The sequence below is a fragment of the Lontra canadensis genome, unplaced genomic scaffold (genome assembly GCF_010015895.1).
Source record: "Lontra canadensis isolate GAN:19392208 unplaced genomic scaffold, GSC_riverotter_1.0 scaffold1, whole genome shotgun sequence".
Lineage (NCBI taxonomy): Eukaryota > Metazoa > Chordata > Mammalia > Carnivora > Mustelidae > Lontra > Lontra canadensis.
In genome coordinates this window covers 25,378,166-25,405,389 of record NW_022630995.1, presented here as the reverse complement: position 1 = coordinate 25,405,389, position 27,224 = coordinate 25,378,166, and the positions used below count along the sequence as shown (strand labels likewise).

The 27,224-nt window shown below is 36.4% G+C and overlaps 2 protein-coding genes across 28 annotated transcripts in view; one reads left to right on the top strand and one right to left on the bottom strand.

Annotated features, from left to right (window-relative positions):
- Positions 1–18,376, top strand: part of FIP1L1 (factor interacting with PAPOLA and CPSF1) — an 81,642-nt gene extending 63,266 nt beyond the window's left edge. For 13 of the 25 annotated variants that reach the window (XM_032851727.1, XM_032851638.1, XM_032851718.1 and 10 more), the window contains 6 exons: positions 25–51; positions 2,101–2,155; positions 3,552–3,607; positions 10,464–10,677; positions 17,351–17,488; positions 18,063–18,376. In XM_032851727.1, coding sequence (XP_032707618.1) covers positions 25–51; positions 2,101–2,155; positions 3,552–3,607; positions 10,464–10,677; positions 17,351–17,488; positions 18,063–18,210 — 638 coding nt within the window. In that variant the 3' untranslated portion in view covers positions 18,211–18,376. The remainder of the gene's footprint in view (positions 1–24; positions 52–2,100; positions 2,156–3,551; positions 3,608–10,463; positions 10,678–17,350; positions 17,489–18,062) is intronic. The other 12 variants (XM_032851740.1, XM_032851664.1, XM_032851735.1 and 9 more) reach the window with 1 other exon arrangement.
- Positions 18,377–18,851: 475 nt separating this feature from the next.
- Positions 18,852–27,224, bottom strand: part of LNX1 (ligand of numb-protein X 1) — a 175,209-nt gene continuing 166,836 nt past the window's right edge. For all 3 annotated transcript variants that reach the window (XM_032851522.1, XM_032851513.1, XM_032851532.1), the window contains 2 exons: positions 20,173–20,331; positions 18,852–19,761 (listed from right to left, as the gene is read on the bottom strand). In XM_032851522.1, coding sequence (XP_032707413.1) covers positions 19,626–19,761; positions 20,173–20,331 — 295 coding nt within the window. In that variant the 3' untranslated portion in view covers positions 18,852–19,625. The remainder of the gene's footprint in view (positions 19,762–20,172; positions 20,332–27,224) is intronic.

The following is a 27,224-nucleotide window of genomic DNA, read 5'->3' as shown; positions in this document are numbered from 1 at the left end:
TAAATTTCATCACTTGTTTTTTAGGTATTCCAATAACTGTACCACCTCCAGGTAAAACTTTTTTCATGTTTTCTCCATCATTGTTAATAAACATGAAATTTCAAACTTAGAGTTAAAGGAGGGACAGTGTCGATGTGGTTAGACTATGGAATAGGCTATTGGGGTTCAAGGTCCTATTTTCAGCTCTGCCTTTGCTTCATTCCAGTTTTGATTAAGATACTTAGTTTTCTTATACCTGTCTTACCCATTTCTGTAGAAACAGCGATTCTGAGAAAATTCTCACCTTATCAATTTGTTCAAGAAAACAATATGGAATATAAAATAAGACTTTTATGAAAAAGTTTTTTTCAGACCAGTGAATTTTTTTATATGATAAAGCAACTGCAAAAGAAGAGAAAGATCATTTATCATGACTTTATCATGGTTTCTGATTTTTTTTTTTTTTTTTTTTTTTTTTTACCCTGCTGGCAAAACTCAGTATTGTGAGAAAATGTATTCTGAACCGTACAATTAGATAGACAGACAACTGGTCAGATGGTTGTCCTTAGAGTGGTGAAATTGTTGATTGTTGTAATGGTGTGATCAATAGTTTATGTGTGACCAAGGGTGGTTTTTCCCACTTTTTCAGTGTTTTGTTTTTTGAGTGTTTTTAGAGTGTGATGCAAATATGATAGCAAGTGTATTTGTTACTGAATTCAGTATCCAGAGCCAAAGAATATAAAGAAAAGGAGAGGTGACCATGCTTGGAAGAGTTTTGTCTGAATTCAAAAAATGGCCTTGATAAAGAGAAATAGGGGAGTTTAGGTAGCATGGGACAGTACACATATTTAGTTGTGGAATAGTGAGTTGCTGATTGTGTATCAATGTGGCTGAAAAAGGCTTAAGAGGACAAGTCATAAAAGAACCATTGGTGTGTCTAGTTTAAAAGGAAATGTGGTTGAAAAGCTGTTTAAGACAGGATTGTGGTCATTGCTTAATAACTTCATAGTTCTGAGATGCTTAATAGAGGAGTTACAGATCTTGAAATTGGGTATAGTGAAGATAAGCATGGTGAATTTGAAACAACTTGTAGCAGTTCCAAAAAGTGATTTAAATGGACTTTGAGATGGGTTTAGAGAACTGGGATTCATTTTTACATAGAATACTAAAGGAGGAGGCTAGTGGGAGTGTTTTCAAGTATGCAGAGGGCAATAGAGAATAAGATAATGGATTGCTTCTGGTTCTCATTCAGGACAGCCTATGAATTGTAGTGTGAGAGATCTAAATTCCAGAATTTAATTCATTTCCTAATAGTGAGGGTTGTTAAAACTTGGGAAGGAATTGGTATCCTAAGTTATTTAAGTTGAATCTTAAAGTCTTTTGTTGGGATGCTTTATTGCCTATCTGAATTTGAAAGTGCAGAGTAGATAAACTGTTAAGGTCCCTTTTAGCCATATTCTGTGTTCTTTCATTTAGGTATTATGAATTATTGAGAATACAGACTTCATGATATAAAGGTGCAAATTATTTTCTCCAAACTAACAAAAACTATATTATATGCCCTTCTTTGTAAAATAGTTCTTTAGGGTTGTGCTATTTAAAACATATTTTATGAGGGATATTCTCAGCCTTAAGCATTTATATATTTACTGGTAAGATTTTATTTATAATTATATATCGTAAGGAAATTTCTACACATCTAAAGCACAAAATATTTTTTGAAAGAGGTAAATGCTATTTTATTTGCTTTTCTTCAAAAGTATTTCAAGTATAACATACCTGTTGGCAATACTACTACCGTTTTATATATGGATAAGGTAAGGCATTGAGATTAACTTTCTCATACTCACAAAATGGGCTGTGTGTGGTGCTGAAAATAAGACCGGGTGTCCTGACTCCCAGTTTGTGCTCTGTGTGTTAGACCAGACTGTTCATTTAAAGTTTTACTGCTCAAAAAAATCTATTACTAAGTTTAAGCTCCATTTTTTTCTGTCCATTATAACATAGAGAAGCACATTATGTCCCCAGAGAAATTTAGTGATACGCAGCAACTTTGTTTTACACTTGACATTAAAAGTACATTCTGTTAACTTTTTTTTATCTTATGATTGAATGTTTCAGGTTTTCCTCCTCCACCAGGCGCTCCACCTCCATCTCTTATACCAACAATAGAAAGGTAAATCAGTATGAATAGGGTAAAACTTTTATCATTGGTAGACTTTTGCCAGAAAAGTCAAATACATATCTTGGTAGGATTTTCAAAGATTTAATTTTGTAAACATTAAGTAGTACCTGTCTTTTAAGTCATGAGTCTAGATCTATGGTAGTTACTTTTCCATAAGAGGTTGAACTTAACAGTTCAGTAACAAAACAGGATAGAGAAAACAAATGAGGGTATTTTGAAATATCTTGCTTTGATTTGACACCCGTATTGAAGAAACCTCTAGATTGGTAAAAACTTGGCTATAGTAATTTTTGAGGGATACCCAAACAGATGACTGGTAATCATGAATAATAATGTCTGTTTTAGGATTAAGGAACGACAGTTATTATCAGGAACCATAATAAAAGTGCCTTACTCCTTATGGCCCTGCTCTGTGTAACTCAACCTCCACAAAGGAAGCTTGGATCCATTCTGCATGGCAGTAGCCTTCTTTTTTATACCCCGCATTTCTGGTTTATATTAGTTGTAATGCTGTACTAAGGAGTATTTACCTCATAGATGGCAGTATAGTGTTTAACAATATAGGGCTTTGGCTCAGATTTGGCTCGAAGTTTGGCTTCAGAATTCCCTAGCTTTGTATTGCTAGAGAAGGTTCATAACTACTCTTTGAGACTCAGTTTCCTTTTACCAGATGGGGTTAATAAAGTTGTGAAGATTAAAACAGCTGGTGAATATAACACATCAGCACAAATCTTGGCAAATGGAATTCACTAAAAAAAAAATGGGAGCCAATACTGTTTCCTTTTAAGTAACAAGTAAACTTTTATGAAAATAATGTATTTCTGAGAAAGTGATCCAAATTATATTAATAGAAAAGTTGTGAGAACATTATATCAATGGGATCAAACCATGCAGAATTTTCAAAAAGGAAATGATACAACTCAGAACAGTCTTAATTGTGAGAATATAAGGATTTAATTTTATTAGGTCTTTGTTAAATATATATCTTTCTCAATCAGAATGTTAAAAAGTATTATTTGTTATCCTGTCAGTGGGGCTGAATTTCTGAATTATTAAAATCATTTTTTAAGACTAAATTTTGGTGAAATCTCAAGTACTCTGTTAGCCTCAAAGTTTCTGTTATCTTGGGAGTCAAGCTGAATTGATTGGATTATTCACATTAAATAGTACTAGCAAGCTATGTTTTTCTTTACAAGTGGGTATTAGGTTTAATATGTTTTGAGGTTAAAAACCTGTTTTTTTATTAAAAAATAAAATTACACAATTAAGTTTTATCATTACATGATGGTTAAGTAAAAGTCATAATTCTGCCTTGATGTTTTGCATTTGTACCGAACTATTAAAATTTAGAACTTACAACACATAAAAATATATTTTTCTTCAACAGTGGACATTCCTCTGGTTATGATAGTCGTTCTGCACGTGCTTTTCCATATGGCAATGGTAAGTATTATTTTTAGTTGCCCAGATTCAATTTGAACCAGTACTTCAATATTTTTAAAAGCCATGAAAACATACTTCCATCGTTTAAAATACTAACTCACGGAGCAATTAAAAATACTAATGGAATAACTAGGTCTTACATTCCAGGTTACTTAACAGAATATATTTTTTTTTTTTTTATCAACTGTACTTCTAAAAATTAAGAAATGATGGTACAGCAAGGAGAGTTTTACCTTGCCTTTTCCTAAAAGGATTAAGATTTGTCAGCAAACTATCTTGGTCTTTGTTCAGAATCTTCTTTGTTTCTTGAGTCATGGCACCCAGCTAACATTGTCCTCCTCTTTTGCCCTCGCTGTTTTGTTTTGTTTTGTTTTGTTTTGTTTTGTTTTGTTTGTAGATCATTTGGCCGGGTCCTCTCTCCTGTTCACTCTTGACAACATAATCCATTCTAGGGGCTTCTGTTACCACTTTCTGGTTAAATCTCTTGATCATTCATTCATTTTAAAAAATGCTATGCATTGTACTAGGTTTTAGGAATACTGTAAACTAAACCTAAGTTTGCCCTTACCAAATTTATAGACCAGTGAGGAATAGCCAGGTGGCAGAAGAAGGTGTCATGGCAGCATAGTGGAGGGGTCTCCCACTCCAGAAGGAGTGAAGAGGTAGATGATGTGATTTGAGGTTCAGATCATGTCCTGAGACACAGGGGTGAGAGAGAACCTGGTAGGCTTTATGAACTGAAGGAAATGTGGGGTGACTGGAGTGTTGAGTTGCATGATGAATGTTTTGAGCTGGCACAGGAGATGATGCAGGGTGTCGGAGCCATGCTATTTAGATTTTCAACCTTATTCAGAGGGCTGTGAGGAGCCATTTAATTCGATGGTAAGCTGTGAAATTGCTAGACTTACAGTTGAAAAAGGTCCATTCTGGCTACTTAGTGTGAGGAAATTATGGATTTGTAGGGTGGGTAGCAAGATAGGACTGGCATAAATGCTTGATTTGGTTGGAGAGCAAGAAGCTGTTGGAATAATCCAGGGGAAGAAATGATGGTGTCTTATATTCAGGTAGTACCACTGGGGAGGGAGAACACTGAATGACTCCAAAGGCATTTACACACCAGCAGTTCTAAATCTTGGTGGCAGCTCAAGTACCAGTCATATCCTTCCATTTTCCTTCTAGGCATCTCTCTTAGAGTGTGGTACTGTCCCTCAGACCTGCCTTATTCCAACTACATATATGCCATTCATTTACATCAGAAGGTGGTCGGTTAACTTATTTCAATGATTATAACAATCTTTTATTATTTGGTTCGTTGTTTATTCATTATTGCTGGGCTTCCAGAAAGTCTTGCTCCTTGGGTTAGAATCTTGCTTTTCCCTCTCATTATTTATGTCACTTTCATAGGTCTTCAGTAGCATAATTCTTCCTCATAAAGTTGAGGTTCAGTGAGCCTACATTAAAACACCTTAGACCTGCCATTTAATAAACACCCAAATATTAGCTGTTATTTTTGTGATTATACCTCCCCATCTCCAACAAGCTCCAAGTTCTCTTCCTTTTCTGCACTCTGAGGCAGTGTAGCATAGGCCCTGCCGTTACCTAGGGGTGTGTCCTGGGTCTGTGTTATCCTAGCAACTTGGGATAAGTTAACCTAAATCATTTTCCCTCTCTGTAAAATAAAGTTTGAGCCTAAAGTGCTCAGCACAGTAAAATGTAATATGTAAGTGCCTATATTATGTAAGTAAGCATTGTTAAATTATTTAAAATTTTATTTTTACCTTTTTTATGTCACTTGTTATTTTCTGCTTTGTCATGAGATTCCTTCTGTATTTGTTTGAATACACACGAACAAATAGCCCCTATCAGAAAGAATAAGACTTCATTTTTGAGATTACCTACACAGTTTCCTTGTGGAAGATTTCATTTTTAAAAAATATTAATTAAGCATTTTTTTCCTTAAAGTAATATATGCAAATTTTAATCAATAAGTTTTCTGCTCACTCTTTACCAACCCCAACTCTCACAGAGAGAAGCATTTTTAAATGAAGGAATTCTTTAGTAATAACAATTATAAAGCATATTGCAAGAATTAATGAGAAGAAAGTTAGGAATTTTCTTCATCCTAATCAGACAAAACCGTGGAATGATGGACATTAAGGAGGGCATGTGATATAATGAGCACTCCCTACTATAGAAGACTGAGGAATCACCTCTGCCTCTGAAACTAATAATATATTATATGTTTACTAATTGAATTTAAATAAAAAATAATTCTTCTACACTGAAAAAAAAATTAGGTCAATACAATTTCTACCATATATAAGGAATAATCAAGTACCATGATACCTGCTTATATAATGATTTTTTTAACGTATCTTGAATAATTGAAGTTAATTATTCCCACCACAAAAAAGAAGTAATAATTATATGACTTGATAGAGATGCTATCATTACAATGGCAATTGTATTATAATAATAATTATTATTATTGTTTACAAATGAACAAGTAAACATGTTGCACATCTTAAATTTCCACAATATTATGTGTCAAATATATTTCAGTTAAAAAAATTGAATTCAGTTTTTAAAAATTTGGGGGATGCCTGGGTAGCTAAGTCAATTAAGCATCTGCTTCTCCCTCTGCCATTCCTCCTGCTTGTGTATGCATGAGCTCTTGCTCTCTCTGTCAAATAAATAAAATCTTTAAAAAATTTTTTTTGAAGAAAAAAAGGTTATAGATACAGCTTCCTCTTTGTTAGTAATTCTGTTTTACCTTTGTTAATTTATTTAAGAATTTTGAAATGTATCCTCAAACACTGTGGCGTAATTGTAGATGGAAATACTGATTTTTCTTGATGTGCATATTAAGATTGTGCTTATAAAATGAGACCTAGTTAAAAAGTAATCTTTGTAGAATTATCGAAGAACTGAAGAGAAAAGCATTTTTGATGGTTTTTAGTTCTTCTTAGGGACTGCATGGCATTTTTCCATAAGCTTGTCACCCTGTTTCTTGATTTATGTAACTATGGTTACCATCTTTTATCCTCCTCCTCTGATAGATGTGTATTTTGCATGCTTACCATCACTACCCCTCTCTTTTCCCTAGCAATGATTTTATATCTCTATTTTTGTTCCTCCTTTTTTTTTTTTTTTTTTTTTTAAATATACATGCCCTTGGTTTCATGTACTGTCAGTATCTATTACTGTGCAAATTTCTAAGCCTTCACTGTCAGTATCTATTACGGTGCAAATTTCTAAGCCTTCACCTCTAAGCTGACCAGCTCTGGTCAGCCATACTTCTGCTTAGAAACATTTATATTTAGGGCACCTGGGTGACTCAGCTGGTTAAGCATCTGACTCTTGGTTTCGGCGTGGGTCTTGATCTCAGGGCCCTGAGATTGATCCCCATGTCAGTCTTCGCGCTTAGCACCGAGTCTGCTTGTCCCTCTCACTCTGCTCCTCCCCTTGCTCCCTCCTCCTCCCCCCATAAATAAATAAAATCTCTAAAGAAAAAAAAGTTTTTATCTGTCCTATAACCAAAACTATCTATGCCCTGATAAATTTTTTATTCTAAAAGCTAAACGATAAGCCATATTTACGTTATTGTGACTATGCAACTATTGTATACTATAGAGATAATTCTAACACTTGAGCCCTGGAAAGGAGAAGATCCCTAGGGCAAATAAATTTAAAATACCATTTTTTTTCTTGTACGTTATCAGCCATGTAAAGTCATACTACATTTTAAATTGGGTTCATATTTGACTATGACTTTATCCATCTCAAGTTTTTTCCCCCAAAAATGTTTTCAAATATTGTTTTTCATGTGCTAAGCCATCTGGAATTCATCTTTGCCTGTGTTATGAAGTAAAGATATAATTGTCACAGTACCATCTGTTGAATAGTCTGTCCTTTCTGAGGGATCTACAATGTCCTGTCCATTCATGAACAGGGTTCCGAGTATGCCTGAGTCTGACTCTTGGCTTCCTAGACTATTATTATTATTACTATTACTATTATTATTTGTTGAAATTTAACTGTACGAAATAATACCACTCGATTTTAATTACGAATTTTATAATAAATCTGTTATCTGGTTCAGCAAAATCTATCTAGCTTCAGAAGTATTCTTGGGCCATTGCTCTTACATACCCATTCTAAAATCAACTTTGGAAGTTCCACGAAAAACTGTATTGGAATTTTAATTAATAACTTACATTTATATTTGCTTACTTTAGACAACACACTGTTAACTCATATAGTCCTGACAGCCTTATAAAGTAGGCATACTGTTATTATTCCGTGAGTAGTTGAAGAATGGCCAAATTCAGTAGTTTTCCCAATATCACATAGTAAGTGGCAGAATGAGGGGTTGAAACCATTCAGCCGGGCTCCAGGAGTCCTTGCTCTAACTAAATCATATTGGAATGGCGTCAATGCTTAGATCAGTTCGTATGGAAACCATATCTTACAGCATTGAGTCCATTTATGAACAGGGACTCTACTCTCTTCAGTTATGGAAATGTTCTTTAATATATTTCAGTTAAATACTGTAATTATCTCCAAGCATTTCTTGCATATCTTTGCTTAGGTTTAGTCATTTGTACCTCGTGTTTTTGTTGCTGTTTTAGGTGATATATTCATTTGAACTTCTTGTTCTGTTTGTATTTACTTGTATTTAGAAATAGGCTTGGTTTTTGTTTTATTTATACATACAGTATAATGCTAATCAAAAACACTCCTTTTTTTTTCTTTTTTTTTTAAAGAAATCCTTTTACATTTTATTACTAGGCTTTTACTGTTTGTTTGGTTATTGGTGGAGTTCTAGATCAGGGAAAGCCCTAGATCAAGGAAAATTTCCAAGAGCTTTTAAACTGTGAATGGATATTGAGTTTTATCAAATGCTTTCTGAGATAATCATATTGTTTTTCTTCTCTAATCTGTGAATGTGGCACATTCACTGGTTTTGGTATTAATGTTATATAAGCCACGTGGGATAAGTTAGGGAATAATTTTTTTTTCTATTCTTTGAAGTTCATATAATATTAGAATGGTCTGTACCTTATAAGTTAGCAAAACTCACCTGTAAAAAGCATCTAGTCTTTTGGGAAGGTTTTAAATTACATGAGTGTCTTTCATAGGGGAGTAGTTAAGATTTCTTTTCATTCTTGAGTCACTTCTTGGTAAGTTACTGATTGATTATTTGGAATTAGTCGGTTTCAGCCAAGTTTTTAAAAACATTGGTATAAAGTATATTTTCTGTATTCTTTCATCTCCGCAACTTCTGTAGTTAGGGTTTCCTTTTGGTTCTGATTGTTTATGTGGCCTCTTTTTTTTCTTAATCTTGTCAGAATATTGTTATGCTTTATTTGTCTAATCTTTAAAAACCACCATTCAGCTTTTTCTTATTGTATGGTTCTTTTCCGTTTACTTGTACTTTTATCTTCATTATCTCCTTTCTGTTGGATTATTCTGTTTGTGCCCAAGTTCTTAAGTTTTGAAAGCTTTAACTCATTAATTTTCCATCTTTTCTAATGTAGTGTTTTTAAGATTAAATTTCTCTCCAGAACAGATTGCATCTCTACACTTTTGATATGTTATATTTTTATGTTTATTCCTAAATGATTTATAATTTATTATTTTTTGGCCCCCAAGTTTTTAGAAATGTGTCTTTAATTTGAAACGTATGGAGATTTGGTGCCTATTATACTTATTGTATAAAAGTATGTAATATATTTTTGTGTTTCATATGTGCTTGAGAAGAGTGATTATTATTTAACTGTTATGGGCAGTATTCTATGTTATGTGCATTAAATCAACCCTGTTGAAAGTGTTTTGATCAAATCTTCTCTATCTGTAGTGAATTTTTTTTGTTTGCTTCAAGTGGCAATAATTGAGAGTATATTAATCTTCCATGATTATGGTAGATTTTTCTATTTTTATCTGTATTCATGTTAGTTTTTACTCTCTAAAAATTAAAACCTAGAAGTTTCGTTTGTTCTATCTGCTTGGTGAGCTGCATCTTCCATTCCCTGTCATCAGCCCTTCTGTCCCAGGGAGCCTTTCAGTGTGGGTCTGTTTTGTCATCAGTCAAGCTGCTTCTATGGAGATGGGGGAATTGGTGTTTTCTGTTCCTCCGAACTTCCTTTTACTTTCAGCCATTTTGTGTGTTTATATGTCTCTTATATTTAGAATATAGTTAGAGGGTTATTTTGTTGTTTACATTTTTTAAAAGTACAAATCAACAAACTATTATTTAACTGGTGAATTGAGTCTCTTGAATTACTGTGCTTATTGAGCTAATCAAACTTGTCCCCTCTAACCCTTACCTTTTCCAAGTCTTTTTGAACTGAGTTTTTCAGGTGATTTTTAAAATTCTGTTTTTCCTTATATTGTTTTGAAATGGTACATTCTGTGTCTGTTATTTTAATGACTACTCTTGGAATGTATTAGGTATATCTCATAGAGAAGTTCTTTCAGTTAAGTCTATTAAAAATGCCCTTTATTCTTGCTCTTGAGATTTAATTTTGTTGAGGACACATTTCTAGTTGGCCATTACTTACTCTCAACACTTTGAAGATGTCTGGTTTATGTTTTTGGTTGGAAAATGTGTGGCATATCTAATTCTGGTTCCTGCTCATCTTGACAAATGAAGAGTATGTATTAGGTCTTTAAGGTTTGCTTCTGAATATTACCCCAAACTGTGGATATTCACCATATGTTACTTATCTTTTCTATTTATAAAACAGGTTTCTGTTATAATCTAATGAAGCAATTATGATGGGAGTTTTGTCCTTTTCAGTAGGTTTTTTTTTTAAGTGCCATAACTTTTGTTTTTAATTGTTGTTTTCTTTAGTTGCCTTCCCCCACCTTCCTGGTTCTGCTCCTTCGTGGCCTGGTCTTGTGGATACCAGCAAGCAGTGGGACTATTACTCAAGAAGAGAGAAAGATCGCGACAGAGACCGAGACAGAGACCGGGAACGAGACCGTGATCGGGACCGAGAACGAGAACGCACCAGAGAGAGAGAGCGGGAGCGTGATCACAGTCCTACACCAAGCGTTTTTAACAGGTTTGTTGAGTGTGCGGAAGTTTGTACACATGTATTTCATGTTCAGAGAGTTTATATTTGGTGCAAGGTTGGAAGATCCAATTCAGGTAGGGAAGGATTGCTCTAAGAGTAGTTCCTAGAAGATAACCACTTAATTTTTTAATATTTTTCCAAAAATTTTACTGAGATAATACCATCCTGAATAAAATCTCAGGAAAGAACCATTTGAAAAGTGTCAAGGCTTATTTAACTGATAGAGGCTTTCCATCATGTAAAGCAACAGTCTTCAATTTGTTTATTTCTTCCTTAAAAGAATTTGAAAATATTTTTCTCTTTCCATCTGAAATTTTTCATCTTAAGTTCAATAAGTTGGCAATGGAGATATAATTTCCCATTTATTATAAACATTACAGTTTTAAAATAAAATCATCACTCTTTTAAACATATCCAGTAGATTAAGAACATTATAGTGACTTGCTAAACATCATCATCCATTTTTTTTTAAAGGCATATAACAGGCTCTCTTTTAACAGTCAGAAATTTTACATTTCTCTGTGCTTGAATTCTTATTTCTGAGCCATTTCCCTTATATTTTTTCTACTGTAAGTATTTTTGTTCTTAAATAAGAACAGTATTTTTTTAGTTGCTTATTCTATCCATCTTTTCTGCAGCATACCTGTGGTAAGTTTAAATGTCTAAAAAAACTTATGAATGTAAGATAAAGTATTTTAAATTTTTTCCCCTGATGTTAATTATTACTTATTTTTACATATGAAGATAATGCAACTTCTGAAAATGATTTAGTAGAACTATATCCCTTAATGTTATGAAGGACCTTCCACCTTCCCCAATTAATTTATGTGTCCATGAGTGAATATTACTATTGTTAGGAAAAAACAGACTTTGCCATTAATTACATTTCTTCTAAAAAAGTATATAGTATGTAAACACTGAGAAACCTTGTTCACATTCAATACTTCAATGAGGTTTGATGGAATTTTGTTGTGGTTCTGTCATTTAATTATTTGAATACCTTTAGATTCAGGGATATGCCAGAATTACATAGTTAACAGCCCTGTCAGCTATGACTCAACTTTCTTGAAAGCGGAGAATTGGAAATCTCTTTATATAAGTATTTATTATTCGGCGTGACTGCTTCCTAGGGCTGCCATAAGCAAGCACCACATACCGGCAGCCTGGAGCTGCAGGCATTTCCTCTCCGCGGTTCCTTCTAGGCTCTGGCAGGTAGTCTCTTCCATGCCCTTCTCGTAGCTTCTCATGGCGGTTAGCAACCCTTGGTGTTGCTTGGTTCATAGATGTGTCACCCCTGTCTGTGTGTGTTTTCATATTGCATCCTCCCTTCTGTGTCCGTGTCCAAATTTCCCTCAGTTTATAGGGACACCGGTCATTAGACTAGGGTGCAGCCAAATCCAGTCTGACCTCCTCGTAGTTACAGCTGTGGAGACCCTGCATTCACAATGAAGTCACATTCACAGATGTGGGGGTTAGGGCTTGAACAGATCTTCCATGGGGGGGATACAATTCAACCCAGTACCTTCAGGACTTAAAATCTAGTTTTCTCAGTTCCATGGAAGAACACCAGAAGGGCTTTACCAAGACTTGTCTAAAGACTTCTAACTTGTTACTGTTCTTTTAGATGCATCTTATTTAACTAAGTATGCTCAGAAAGGATTGTTAATTTTTTTTTTTTAAATTTTATTTATTTATTTGACAGGCAGAGATCACAAGTAGGCAGAGAGGCAGGCAGAGAGAGAGGAGAGAGCAGGCTCCCCGCGGAGCAGAGAGCCCGATGTGGGGCTCGATCCAAGGACCCCGGGACCATGACCTGAGCCAAAGGCAGAGGCTTTAACCCACTGAGCCACCCAGACGCCCCAGGATTGTTAATTTTAATACATCTTTGCAAAAAGTCCTTAAAAAATGAAACATCTCTTTATGTATTAAGTATTTATTGTCATGAATTGCAGTTTTCCCCCATTCCATTTATGGAAAATAGCTACCATATAACTTAGTTGGTAAGAGACAGCTCTTGTCGAGCCTGACAGCTACATCACACTCCATTTTTATCAGAGAAGTCTGACTTTATCTTTCTGTTCATGTATATGAATATGAGGTGCTGCCCCTTAACACTTTGATTTGCTTTCCTTCAAAGGGACTTGTGTAGGTTTTTGTTTTTTTTTTTTTTGTTTGAACTAGGTCAAAGAGAATTGTTACACTACATAATATCTGAAGTTAGAACATCCCAGAATACTCCCATTTCTTACTCTGTAGTTTATCCTTGACAGAAAAACGTGTAAGATAGGAAGACCTAAAGCCTTATAAAGCTTTATTGTTACTTGAATAAAATAGATCTGACATTAATATTTTAAGTTAGATATTTTTAATGCCAGGATGGTTTTCACACCCTGAGTCAATGTATCATAGTAAAATGAGTGAAGGTGCTGGTGTATCATTAAGCAGTTTAGATTTAAGAAAGAATACAGAAGTTGTGGATCTAGAGGTTAATTCCCTAAAATTTATTGTGCTACTGGAAAGAATTCATATATTACTGTGGTACTGGCGTGTACTGCTGGCCTAGAGAATGATTCAGAATTCTTCTTATGATCCACAAGTTCAGGTCACTACATCCTCCTACATTTTAAAAAACATTTACTTATTTATTTTAAAGCGAGAGGGTGGGAGGGGCAGAGGGAGAGAATCCCAAGCGGGCTCCCCGCCGAGCCTACACCTTCCTACACGTTAACCCCAGTTCTCTCTCAAGCCAGTATACCCCATGTTTTAGCTGTGCTCAGATGGTTGCTCTTTAGAAAATTCCTTGTCACTTCATACTTCCTGGTTCATGTTGTTCCTCTCCTCTCTGCTTCACAAATGTCATTCTGCAGGGTCCAGCTCATGTCTGTCTTCTGTGAGCTCTTCTGAACCCAAAAGAAAGTTGAATTATTTCCTTCACATGCTCCCTAAGTAATGTATCTTCTTTAAAGCCTGTGTTTCTTAGCAAGCCTGTGAAGGGCATTGACCACCATCTCCCATTCTGTAGTCGTAGCACTTTGTACGTTAACGCCTGGCACGCTGTGAATAACACGACTTAACACATCGTCGGGGAAGAAGATGAATATAGTAGAGAAGAAACAGTTTTGAAAGTTGTTGGCTAAAACTTGGTTTAGACAGGTTTTGAAATCACTAAAAATCAACCTGTTTGACTATCAAAGCAATAATTTTGGCATCTCGCTAACATATCAGTCTTGGTACCATCCCAGTGTAGAATGAAATGCATCAGAACGTTTTTATAGCAGCTGTTTTAATGGATGAGATAAAGAAATGTACTTAGACTGTTCTGATTTTGCTAGATGAGATGAATAATACATCAGTTCCGGATGTGAGCATGTCTGCGATTCAGGCAGCATTTGTTTTGTTAGATGTGATCATGCAATTACAGACTTCTTAATCCAAAAAGGTCCATAGGGATTATCTAAATTTTAACTTAGCACATGAGGAAATGGACACATAGAGAAATGAAGACAGTGGTAGAGAGCCATTCTGTCAACTGAAAAGGTGGTTGAGATGCAACTTAAAATACTTTCTTTCCAGTCTTGAAATTAGGTAGTTTAAAAATTCTGTTACTTTTCTTTATCTTTACTACTCTCTATGTGGTTTATTTCTTATGGGTTGGGGGAGGCAGTTCATTCATTCATGTAATTGACATTTTCTGATCCAGGTGCAGAGCTGTGTGCTGAGGATACAGAAATGATCATACACTATTATTACCAATTTAAGCATATATTATTATCAAGGTGACTAGGACTGGTTAGTAGTTTGAAACTTTACCTAAAAAAAAAAAAAAAAAAAGTGCCATAAGAAACAATAGGATTTATTAATGTTTTTCCTTCCTATAGCTGCTAATAATGACTTATACATTGAAGGCACCTGATAAAATTTTATTGACTATAAATAAGTAAAGATATGATATATACATAAGTGTGTGTTTATGCATATAGTGTTATGTTTGTGTGGTGGGGTGTGTGCTGGTAACTTTAGCCACATAGTGCATGATTCTATTCAGGAGCATTACTTTCAGAAAGTTGAATCGTTTCTAATGTAGTTCAGATGAAATATTTGAGATAGCATGGCTATTTCTGGAATATACATGTTCACAAGTTAAAGTGCTGAATGTAAACTTGATAGGAAAGAAGACTAAAATGAAATGCTTTGCTAGTGTTCATAAATAATACAATATTTATGGAATATTTGAAGCTAAGTTCTCTGATTCTTCAGCTTCAAACACACACATACACAAGTGCTACTTAATTTTTATGGAAACTACAAAGTGTTAATGATTAACAATATTTGATTTCCAGATTGCTAAGCTGTAGGGCATCAAGAATCAATGTTTACGTAAGTCTAAAAGTTCAAGGCCTAGGAGGCAAAAGGTAGGGGAATTTTGTGTTGTTAGGAATTATCCCAGGAATAGTGTTCTCTGGGAAATGCCAGTGAACTGTAAGTAGGGGCCATTTTTCCTAAAGACTGACATTTTGCAATATGGCATATCATATGTGTTGTGTTACAAATTATAGGGTCATTGTTTTGAAAATCATAGACCTGTTTCAACATCTGGTTTTTAGGCTGTTAAGTGTGGGCCAGAAAGAAGGCGGGTCATTGTAGGGTGTTTGAAATGAGCTGTAATGATTTCCAGGCCCAGAGAAACCTTTGTGCTGCAGCTGCGAACAGAAGGCGATGGAAGGACGGGCCTTCATGTTCTGTGTATAAGGCCGAATCTTTTATCACCCTTCAAGTATGGCTATCATCATATGGCTGTCTTCAGAATCTTAAAGGCCTCACATCTAAGAAGAATTGGTGTTAAGTTGAGAGGGAAAAGAGAGATGCAAATGACAAGTTGAGATAATAAAATAGCCTTAGTTATTTTTAGGTAAATCCAGTTTGTAAATCTATTAGGAAGAGGGCCTCTTATTCTTTTTTTTTTAAAAGGATACTATTCACGATAATACTCATTTGTCATGGTAATTCTACTTCAATAAGGTTATTACAGAGTTAGTTACCTTTACAAAAAGGTTCCGCTTTCAAAAAAAGTTTAGCATTCACTTGACTGAAGATGGGGAGCCTGCGTGTTAGCTGCCACTTACTGAGGGCCTCCTATTGTACGGAGCACTTCAGAAATGTTACTGCCAGTTCTCCGACAACCTTGAAAATGATTGTTGCCAGTTTTACAGATGAGAAAGCTGCAGTTCAGAAAGGTTAAGTAGTTTACCCCAGGTCACACATGTAGTCACTAAGAATCAGGATGTGACCCCAGTCTACTCCGCTGCCCGTCCTCACATACTGCGTTTCAGCGCACATGCTTCCAGTGTCCAAATGCTAAAGTGTGCATTCGTGGTTAGAAAACCGTGTATTCACACAGATACACACACACACACACGTATATATGCATGGGTGTACTTTAAAATTTGTTGAATGTAGAATGTATTTCAGGCAAGAAGAACTTGGTCAGCAATAGTTGTTAGGTGTAGCACTACTGAATCGTTACTTTTGCTAGGAGACCGTAATTAAGCTTTTACTTTTATATGGCTTGTACTTTCACCTCATTCTTTGTCCAGTACTTTTACTCCTATGCCTTAACAGCTTGATGCGTCATGCAGATTACGGACTTAATTTATATTAGAGATTTCTAGAAACCAAAGCTCTTTAGTACATAGTGCTCTAAAATACTTTTATTCTAAGGGAGTTACTGATAATAGGTTTAGAAAGTGTTGACTTCTGTGCTGAACCCCCCCAAAAATTGAAAGATTGAGAGAAAGATGGGGAGCAGAATATAAGTGAGGAGACACAAAATGAGGACAAGTCGAGGGAGGTTAAAAAAGAAATATATCTAACTCTAGTCATCAGTCCCAGTTTAACCAGTTCATTCTACCCAAAATCAGGAAATTGGAGGTACAACCCAGGTATATGCACTTGCTGCTCTCAGCCATGTGAATCCCCCCATCCCACACACACAAACACACACACACATAGCTGTAGTAATAAGTAATTGGGATGTCAGACTGTAAGTAAGTCCGCAGGTAGTGTTCTGCCTATGTTTCATGTGGATATTGTAGAAGTTGCTTTGATGTCCCTCTGTTAATGTCTCTACCTCTTCCTTGGATGCACAATGTACTCTTCATGTGATTGAAAAACTGAAGCATCTTCATCTGCTCTCTACTACATAGCCATTGCGAACCAGATATTTTTATTATTTATAAAATCTTGGGCACACAAAGATTCTAAAAGAATTTTGGTTAGAAGTCTGAGATATATAAACATGCTTTTAATTTTAAAAGGAATGAAAGAAAATGAAGCTGACTAAAGTTTGTCTGTTACGGCTCCCAGTTCTTGAAGGAAAAAAAAAATTGTTATGTAAAATTTCTACTCAGTAACTGTGAAAGCACAAAACAAAGCTGGACCTTTAACATATAATTATGTGTTATATTAGATGTGTACTAATTTGGGAATGGCATTGTTTTCCTCTCAAATCAACAAATATTTATTTGCACCTATTCTGTATAAGATGCTGATAGCAATATGGAGGCTTAGGCTTCTGGTTTGGACTCAGATTACGTCTCTTGTAGTTTGAAGTCATTAGAATTAACAGTCCGATTGTCATAAAGAGGTTTTATTCCAATTTCAGTGACGAAGAACGATACAGATACAGAGAATATGCAGAAAGAGGCTATGAGCGCCACAGAGCAAGTCGAGAGAAAGAAGAACGACACAGAGAAAGACGACACAGAGAGAAAGAGGAAACCAGACACAAGTCATCTCGAAGGTTTGCTCTTTTATAGTGAATCCCTTTGAAGCTGGGAGAAATTGATTGGACCTCAGAAAGTAAAAACATTTCCAAATAATTAGTAGTGCATATGTGTTCCTAATTGGAAGATAAAGAATAATGTGTTGAAATAATTGGTTTCTTATAGGCCCAACAAAGAGTTTTAAATCTAACAAGACCGCAGTTAGTACTCGGACTGCTTGTCTTATTGGGAGAGGGCTTTATTTAGCATATGAACCAGTAATACTAATACTTAATCAAAGAAAATTCAGGACCTCATAGTCAGATTGTATGCCTATTGTTTGTTTGCCTAAAATCAACCCTAGAAAGTTACTTTCTGTTCTGATTTAGTGCTTCAGTTTCTAATTTATAGTAGTTTTTCAGAATAAAGTCTGTGGGCTCTGAGAAGCTAGGATACTGTCAGTGAAGGTGAGCCTGTAATGTAAATACCATCTCCGTATAAAAGTCGCATAAAAAGCTGGTTACTCCTCTAAATGTGTTTGAGGAACAGTGGGATGATTTTTGTCACTCTGTGTATCCTTAAACAGTAAGAACAAACTTTTTTTTTCTTCAGTAACAGTAGACGTCGCCATGAAAGTGAAGAAGGAGACAGTCACAGGAGACACAAGCACAAAAAATCTAAGAGAAGCAAAGAAGGAAAAGAAGCTGGCAGTGAGCCCGCCCCTGAGCAGGAGAGCACCGAAGCCCCACCGGCCGAATAGGCACGGCTCTGGCCTTGTGTGTGTATTACGGCCAGAAATGTACCATAGATCTTGTTATTTTTCTGGATAATGTTTAAGAAATTTACCTTTAATCTTGTTCTGTTAGTATGAAAAGTTAACTTTTTTCTCAAAATAAAAGAGTGAATTTTTCATGTTAAGTTAAAAATCTTTGTCTTGTAATATTTAAAAAAATAAATTAAAAAAATAAAGACAGCAATGACTTTATATCCAAGAAAGTAATGTGAATGAGTCACTCAGCAGGGAATTGTAAAGAGCTGTGTACATACAGGGGAGCTGATAGAGGTCAAGGTTGCACCTTGGCCATAGTTTTCTGGAGTTAATCAAATACCAGTCTCAAGAGGTTGCGCTGCAAAAGGCCCCTCTGAGTTGAGATTTGAAGTATTTTGCCAGTACTGCTGTGGCACTCTTGCTTAGCATATTAAAGAACTCATATAAAGTTTTGATATCATGACTTTTTGATAGGTTTTCAGCATCCTCAATTTGGTTTCATGGTATAACTAAACAGGCAACTTTTGTATTCTAAAAATTAATAAAATATAAAGGCATTTGGCTGGTGTCTGTGAAGTAACTTGCCCTGAGGGTAGTTTCTGTAGCAGGCACGAGACAAAGCCTCCTCACTGTGACACAGATCCGAATTGCCTCATGGCTGTCTGTGAGCTGGGGTCAAGCTGGTTTGGCCTTTCTTGATGCTTTTTCCAAAGCTCATTGGTTGAGCAGCATGTGGAGTTTTGATACAGTTACTAGCTAATTGTGAATGAAAAGACAAGAGCTTTAGATTAGTCATTTCCCATTAGATCTAAGAATACAAGTTCATAATTCTGTGAGCATTTTTAGGGATAAGCCTTGGGATGTATTTGTTGGTGATGGTAACGACATGGTTTTGAAAGAATTACTAGGATCCTTTAAATAGTGATAAATAAAAATGAATTTAATATCACATACTAAAAGCTATAATTTGAAAAATATTTCTCATTTGATGAAAGGAACATTTCTCAGCAGTGTACTTTTAAAATCCTCTGGCTGTAAATTTTTTTTTTAATGCCCATAATATACCCTTTACAGACCTCAGCATATACCAAATTTTTAATTGTAGGATTTGAATTCAGTGGGGGAATAACAAATGATCTCAGCCGTTTAAGAGCTTTTTAATGAATAGAAAAATAAAGTTGTGGAGTAGTGAGAAATCCTCCACACTGAATAAAAACTATTAATAAGAGTTATGTTTTGAGAATTATATTTTCTGAGGTGTAATTGGCTTTCATTAGATCATATTTTTCCTGACATTAGTTTACATTTTTACAGTGTATCCTTTAAATAAAAAAATTGACAAGATAAATACATTATTTCAACATAGCTTATCTGTAGTTTTGTTTTCCTATGACCCATCATTGATTCTATAAAAAAGTGCCAGGCCAAGAAACAATAGTAAGAGTGATCTTTCCCTTAAGTTCTTTCAGCATCCTTGCCAAGCAAGCATGTATCATTCCTGATGTACTTCTACCATTGACAGCCAGAAGAATATCACCACATCTAAAAAACATAAAACAACACATGATTAACATTGTGATTCATAGCCGAAATCAGTGCAGGTGTATTTGGTGGTCCTAGTTTTTGCTCCAACTGTCAATTTTAATTATAAAAAAAAAAATTTTTTTTAATTATAAAAAATTCTAATTAGGAATATCTAATTAAGGTTTTCTCCTCCCCGACACAAATAGTAAACTAAATTGTGCAAACCCTCCAGTCAGCTTCTGTTAGAAGGGATGCTAAAAGCACAGGAAGTTGCTGTACGGGACCAAGGAATTTTTAGAAATTGAATGCTATGTACATTTTTTTTTTTTTTTACCAATAAAACAAGGTTTTTAGTACATGCATTATTTCTAAGGGGCCAACCTTTTGCATATATAAAACAAAATATTGGTAATAACTAGTCATTATTACCTAATTCTTCCATCATTGTATGCTGGTGTTCCTTCAACAATGGACTTAATAAAAAACGGTTTGTTCCCATTATATTCTTCATAACCTCCTACAATGCAGAAGCCCAGACTTCCAGCTGTGTTTCTTCGTAATATAACATCTTTACAGTTATACAGGTACCTGAAATAGAATGTGTAAGCAGTAGATCTGCACACTTAAGTTGAACTCTTAGGGAATAATTATGATTCATCTCCAATTCTCTTTATTGACATTTTTTCAGGCTAAATAGCATTGGATTGGTTTCACTCAAAATTGTCAAAGCCAAGCCCAGTGACCTTTGTGCTGTTGGCGGCCTTTTTCTAGTTGAATTGTTTTCCATTGCTATACACCCTTTTAAAAAAATACTATTATGTTCTGTTTCTATGAAACAAACTGGATAGGCCTAAGTCCTTACTGATGAACCAAATTCAAGCATTAGCAATATTATATTTTTATTTAGTTGTGAATATAATTTTAATGAAGGCAAAAATCCTCTAAATGATTTATCTCAGTGAAAAAACACTTAAACCTAACCCTAATAATGAATGCATTTGCCAAAGTTCTGATTTTTGAAAAATAATGCTTTAAATGTAGTTCTACATGTTTTGTAGGTTATAGAGAAGCATGCAGGCATAAAGTGAGTGGAAATTGAATAAAGATTGTAAGAATAAGTCATAATGGAGAAAAAAATAGTAAACTAAATAGGAAGTTATAGAAGGAATGGGAGAAGGAGAGGCCACAGGTATTCTTTGAGTAGAATCCTCACCTAAAATAGACTAGATGGAAGAAACTCTTAATATCCGGTGGCAGGTGGAACAGTTAAGATAGGTGCAAGCCAAATGTAAACGGTGTTACAATTGTGACAGCTAGTGTTGTCAGGAACTGGATTTGACTAAAATCCCCCAGTACAATAACTGGTTTGAAAGAAAATTAGCATTTTTGTATTGGTAAAAATCAAAATATGATTGTTCTGTTTATAATCTGTACTTTAAAATACTAACCGCTCTTTGAAAAACCAATAAAACGTCTCTTGTGAAAGGTTTTGTTAAGTGATGAAGTTGGTCATTAACATTTGTTAACCAGACTTGTTGATTCATATAATGTGACTTTTCCTAGTGTTGCTGGTTCCAACTTGAAATTAGAATGTAGGGGTAAAACTCAGTTCAATTTTGTTTTGTATCTGTTGTCATATATAATTTACAATAATCCATTTCTTTCACTGATCGTTGAAGAATGATTTTCATTAAATAAAAACTAGATTTTGATTGTAAAATATTCATCAGCTGTATTTCACAGACTTGATGTCAATCAATAGTTAAGTTTCTCCTGTAGGAGCTGTGGTATGTCAGAGAGCACATTTATGTAATGGCTCACCCACTGCTAATATATAAAGCAGGTGATTGGCAGTTCTCCAAATACCCGAGCATTACATTCATTCCTGTGCCCAATATTTGAGGGAAAGGACATGAAGAATTGGGTGATTCTTACCCAACGTCATCAGCAAATAGCTATCTTAACACTTCCCAGCCATGATTCCTTAAAACATAAATGGGTACATAGGACAATACAAAACAAGTATTTCTTATTCCATTGACCACTTTTTTTACCCCCCCCATTAAGTATCACTTCGGACCTTACATTGATTCTTTTGAGTATTTTATTCCATGTGGACAAGCTATAAATAAACCACAGCATCTAAAATTTATGTCCAGTATAAAATTTTCAACCTAACATTAAATCACGAATTATGTCGATTTTCCTAGATTCTTCTTTTGATACTGGAGATAAAGTATCTTTCTGCTTGGATCATCTTTCAGCAGACATTTATTGAGTGTACCATACTGTAGGCACCTGGGAGATTAGTAAACAGAGCAGACAAAAACCATGCCGTCTGTACCGTGCATTCAAGTGGCTGGCAGTATTACTAGTATTTTTTTTCATTAAGTACTTTCCTTCCTTTGTGTGGTATATTTCAACTTCACTGTAGCAGCAAGAACTCTGTTTGTTAAACCCTTTCACAGTCAGACCTTGGTTAGTTGGAACATATGAGTACTGGGCATTTGTTTCTCAAGTTGAATTACTTCACTCCCCATTGGGAAATGTGGAGCCTGGCTTTGATCAGTGATGTTCAGGGTTTACCGTTGAAATATAAAGTGACTTTAAATTCTCAATGTGAGCTTTTTTTCCTTTTCTGAACTCATTCTCTAAATTTAGGCCTCATTGAAGAAGAGTTGGCATAGTTTAAAGAATAGCAAGGAGTTTAGTAATTTCTCCCAATGAGAAAACTATGGTTACTTCAAAAATCAACTCCACGTTAGGAACTACAGCAAAGTCTTGGGTTGCTCAAGAAGTTGTATATTTTTCTGTTTCACTGGCTGTTCCTTCTCAGTCTCCTTTAAGGATTCCCCTTATCTCAGAGGACCTCAAAATTGCACTGAGCCTCTATACCACACCAAAGTGTGGTTCCCATGTACGTGCTTTTCAGGGGGTCTAGAGGTCAAAAAATACTTTAATCAGAATAGTGAGACATTTGCCTTTGTTAAAAAAACTCATTTTCTTATAAGGATTTCAGCTCAGAGGACACATGATAGGTGATCTGGCAACAGACTGAATGCAGAAGTAGATGTGAGAGTCCTGGTATCTTTTGTTCAAGCCAAACATTAAAGAGGTTTGTTTAAAAAAAAAAAAAAATGTTGCCACTCTTCTCACTAATTCACTCCAAAGTCTTGTCTGGGTTCCCAGAGCACCCTCTGCCTGCATAAGAGTAGTACATATTAACTCATTTCTCCTCTATCATACTAGTCCAGATGAGAGCATGTTCTGAAAGACTTCCAGATGTGGAGTTTGGGCCTGAAAGCCAACAGAAGATAAAGCAGAAGTTCTTCAGTGATTTCTGCATCTCCCTTCAGTTGAATGGCATGGATCACTGGGATAGCTTAGAGCCCCCATCTGGAGCTGCTGCCCAGGGGTCACTCCTGACACACAAGGCACCACTGAGAAGGGTGAGGTATATTTGCATTGTCCTGTATAACCCACTTTTACTCTCCCTGCTACTCCTACCTGACACCCACTGGTTCAGAACAGGCAGCTGCTGGTTCACTGTATGATTATCTTCTTCACGATTATTCATTCTGTGTGTTGGACTGTACCTGGGGGCATGATTACAATGTCCTAGAAAAGGATTTCCTATTTCTAGACCTGCTGACATGCCATTTTCCTTCATTGGTAGACAATCTTAGGTAACAGACTGAATCATACTTTACGGCAAATAGGTTTCCTCAAAATCTGTTAAATTGTAAGGGGGAAAATGTTTTGGAGTAAATAGATAACTTGGAGGGAAATGCCCTTGTGAATTCAAAAAAATATATCTATTTTTAGCCTCAGTCTATAGCAGTTCAGACAAATAACTTGCTCGGTATGACAAATGGCCTGAAATTCTTAGGACATCAATCATGCCAAATGACTTGAGACATTTAAGCCAATGGTATTGCATCAATTGGGGAGAAACTGGGGTCTTTGAAGCTCTCTATAGTCAAGATTAGAGATGTGAGTAGATATTCCCATCCATAAAAATTGTAGCAGCGTTATGACTAGGTGCTCACATCCTGAAACTAGCTAAGAGCCTGATAAAGGAGTATAATGGAGTATTAAGGATGTCTGAAAGATGCCAGGATGAACATACTTCCGGTTTCAAAATGTCAGAGTGAAGATTATGTTTCCTCTTCTGCTTTTAAATATTACTCTAACGGCAACTAGGAGACATGGAAACAGAAATGCAAACGCCAGCTGAAACAAAACTGGGTCACTACAGATGAGGGAGAACTGACTGCGGAAGGGAGAGGACGAGGGGGATGACGGAAGCCAGTCTGTCCACAGCTGGGGGTCTGCAGGGAGCGGCCCACTCAGACGGCCAAAACACCCACTCCACAGCAGAACACCAGAAACAGGCAGGCTGGCTACTGGCAGAGCTTCCCTGGGCCCACTCTGACAGAGAAGAAGGGCACGCGTGAGGCCATGAGGAAACAGATAACCTGTACGTCCAGGGAGCAGCCCGGGTGGAAGGGAGAGACGTGGACTGCTGAACTTGGGTTGAGAGCAGTGAGGAAGCACAACCCCGTGTCCTAAAGAGACACTGCTACCACTTGGAAGGTGGCCCTGGTTCCTTCCCCTTACAAACCCCCAGCCAATAGCCAGTCCAGGAAAAACTTACCTAAGTCAGAGATTAAAAAAGAACTAGCAGGCAGACACCCAGGACAACAGAAAAGAGGAAAAGTAACAGCAAAAGCAGTAACACAAAAACCACTCACCAGAAAAATGCTGCCACAGAAACAAAACGCTACCATAGAAAATGAAATTTATAACCAACCACATACTGTGAATTTAAAATAATGCTGAAACAATTCCTCTGTAAATCTGAGATCCATGCAGAGATGTAAGATTTCCAGGAAGACGTGAGACGAGAGAGGAAATGAGCTGACAGAGGAAAGAGAGGGAAGGGAAGAATAAAAGCACCACCAAAATGAACATAGAAACCAGAAAGGATAAGCTACAGTAAGGAATATGCAGCGTAGACCACAGTAACCGAAGGAAGCACAGGAAATACACAGAGTTGAAAAGGATTCAACAGAAAATGCAAGACATGAAACCTAAAAGATAAATACATATCTAGGCTCCCTAGGAGAACCCAAAATATCAGCCATCTGATAATCATGTGAAAAGGACAAGCCACGCATACAGAGGAAGAGATGGCCTCCCACCTGTCCACACCGCCACTCAATGCTCGCTCACAGTGATGCGAAACCTACCCTGTACCCAAGAGTGTGATCCAATACTTTTATACCCAGGCAGCCTGTCCAATGGCCAGGCAGACGCCCCGAGGTTTCCGTAACTAGCTCTATGGCAAGTGGACCCCACACTAGCGCAATGGCTATCCCGTATGTTCCTTATGAATTCTTACTGCAGCATTGTTTGCAAAAGCAGAGATGGAAAACAACTGAAATGTTCACTGCCCAAAGGAACCTGTTCAACAATCATGGTACAGCTGTGCAACAGAAAACTATCAGCCACAGAAGAGAACAACATAGATATGTAGAGAACAACATGGATATGTACTCATGTGAAATGATACCCAGAGTATATTCTTAAGAGTTAAAACAAAAAAACAAAAAAACTCTGGGACGCCTGGGTGGCTCATTTGGGATCAAGTCCCACATCAGTCTCCTTGCTCAGTTGGGAGCCGGCTTCTCCAGCTGCCTGACGCTCCCCCTGCTTGTGCTCTCTCTCTCTCTAGCTCTCTCTCTGGCAAATGAGTAATAAAATCTTTCTTAAAAAAAAAAAAAAACATGATACACAGAGTGTGTGCACTACGACTGTGTGTGCTTGTGTACACAGACACCTAGACCAGGGACCAGCAAACTACAGCCCAGCCCACTGCCTGTCTTCGTGACCCAACAGCCAAGCCCGTTCGTGTGCATACTGATGGCTACTTTCACGCTCACAGCAGTACTGAATACTGGCAACACAGAGCGTGACCCTCAAACCCTCAACTCCGGCCCTTTCCAGAAGAAGTCTGCCAACCCCTGACATAGGCTTTCCTTGCAAACACGCATAAGGAATTGGTAACCGTGATTACCTCTGTTGAATGGGTCTGGGAGGGTAGATCTCTGCTTTGGTGCCTTTAGATTCTACTGTGATGATATAACTGTGAGCAGACCAGGGGCCCCCAGGGGGACTGAACACCAGTGTTGTCTGTGTTGGCATCATTTCACATTTCCTGTCTACTTCTTTCAGAGGAAGGGAACCCAATCCAGACTATCCTTTTGGCAAGAGCAGAGAACTGCTGTCTCAGGCCAAGTGACAAAGAGTGGAGGGAGAGGAAGCCATTCACGTGGCTGTACTTGGAGTAAAAAGCATTTTCGTATTTGTCCTGTCTCGCACGAATGCATGGTGAGGAACTCTGAACTCATGAAGAACAGCTTTCAAGCACAAAACCATTTTTTAAAAATGACCTACTTTCATAGATGCTGGTTTCAGAAAGATTTTTTTTAAATGTTAAAATAACAGCCTCTTCTTCCTCTCAGACTCCATTCTAAAAAGCTTGAAGGTTTTCAAACAGCCCCAGTGTTCAATTTTCAACTGTTTAAAAATATACTTATTTTAAAAAATAATTTATCAACTAGGAAAGGCTCAAAAAGGAATCTAGGTCAGTGTATTTGAGACAGGGATGTTTTTTAAAACCTCCTTTAAAATTAAAAAAAAAAAATACAGAGAGATCATCCTATCTCCACCCTCAGGAAAAATGTGCTAAAACCAAACATCCTACTTTCATTCATTTAATCCTACGGTGCTTCATCTTCAGTGACTCTAATACTTAACATTTAAATCATGCTTTTGGAATTTGTAAGGCAATCCTTTGAAGGCCAAGAATTTATGCTCTGATGCAGGTGTGCAAACCCCAACTTATCTGTCCTTTGAATATTTAACTTCTGTCTTTAGCCATTTAGTAAGTCTTCTCTTAAACATTTTCCTGAAATGTCTGACACAATTTAATGCCTTCACCATAAAGCTCTAGTTAACATCTCACTGAAATGACAACCCATCTGCTTCCTCAAGTTTTCTACAAGAACTTTACAAGAGGGGCGCGTGGGTGGCTCAGTGGGTTAAAGCCTCTGCCTTCGGCTCAGGTCATGATCCCAGGGTCCTAGAATTGAGCCCCACATCGGGCTCTCTGCTCAGCAGGGAGCCTGCTTCCACCTCTCTCTCTGCCTGCCTCTCTGCCTACTTGTGATTTCTGCCTGTCAAATAAATAAATAAATAAAATCTTTAAAAAAAAAAAAAAAACTTCACAAGAGGTGGAACTAGGGAGAGAGAGTCTGAGACATACCTTCAGTCATGCTCAAACATCTGGGTACAGGCAAAATGTGCTTCTGCAATTTGTTCAGTCAGGGTCCCACAAACGCTTAAGAGGTAAAACCAATGAAGGGCTGGTTTTACCAACCAATGAAGGGTTACATCCATGCAAGTTCTGAGGTTTG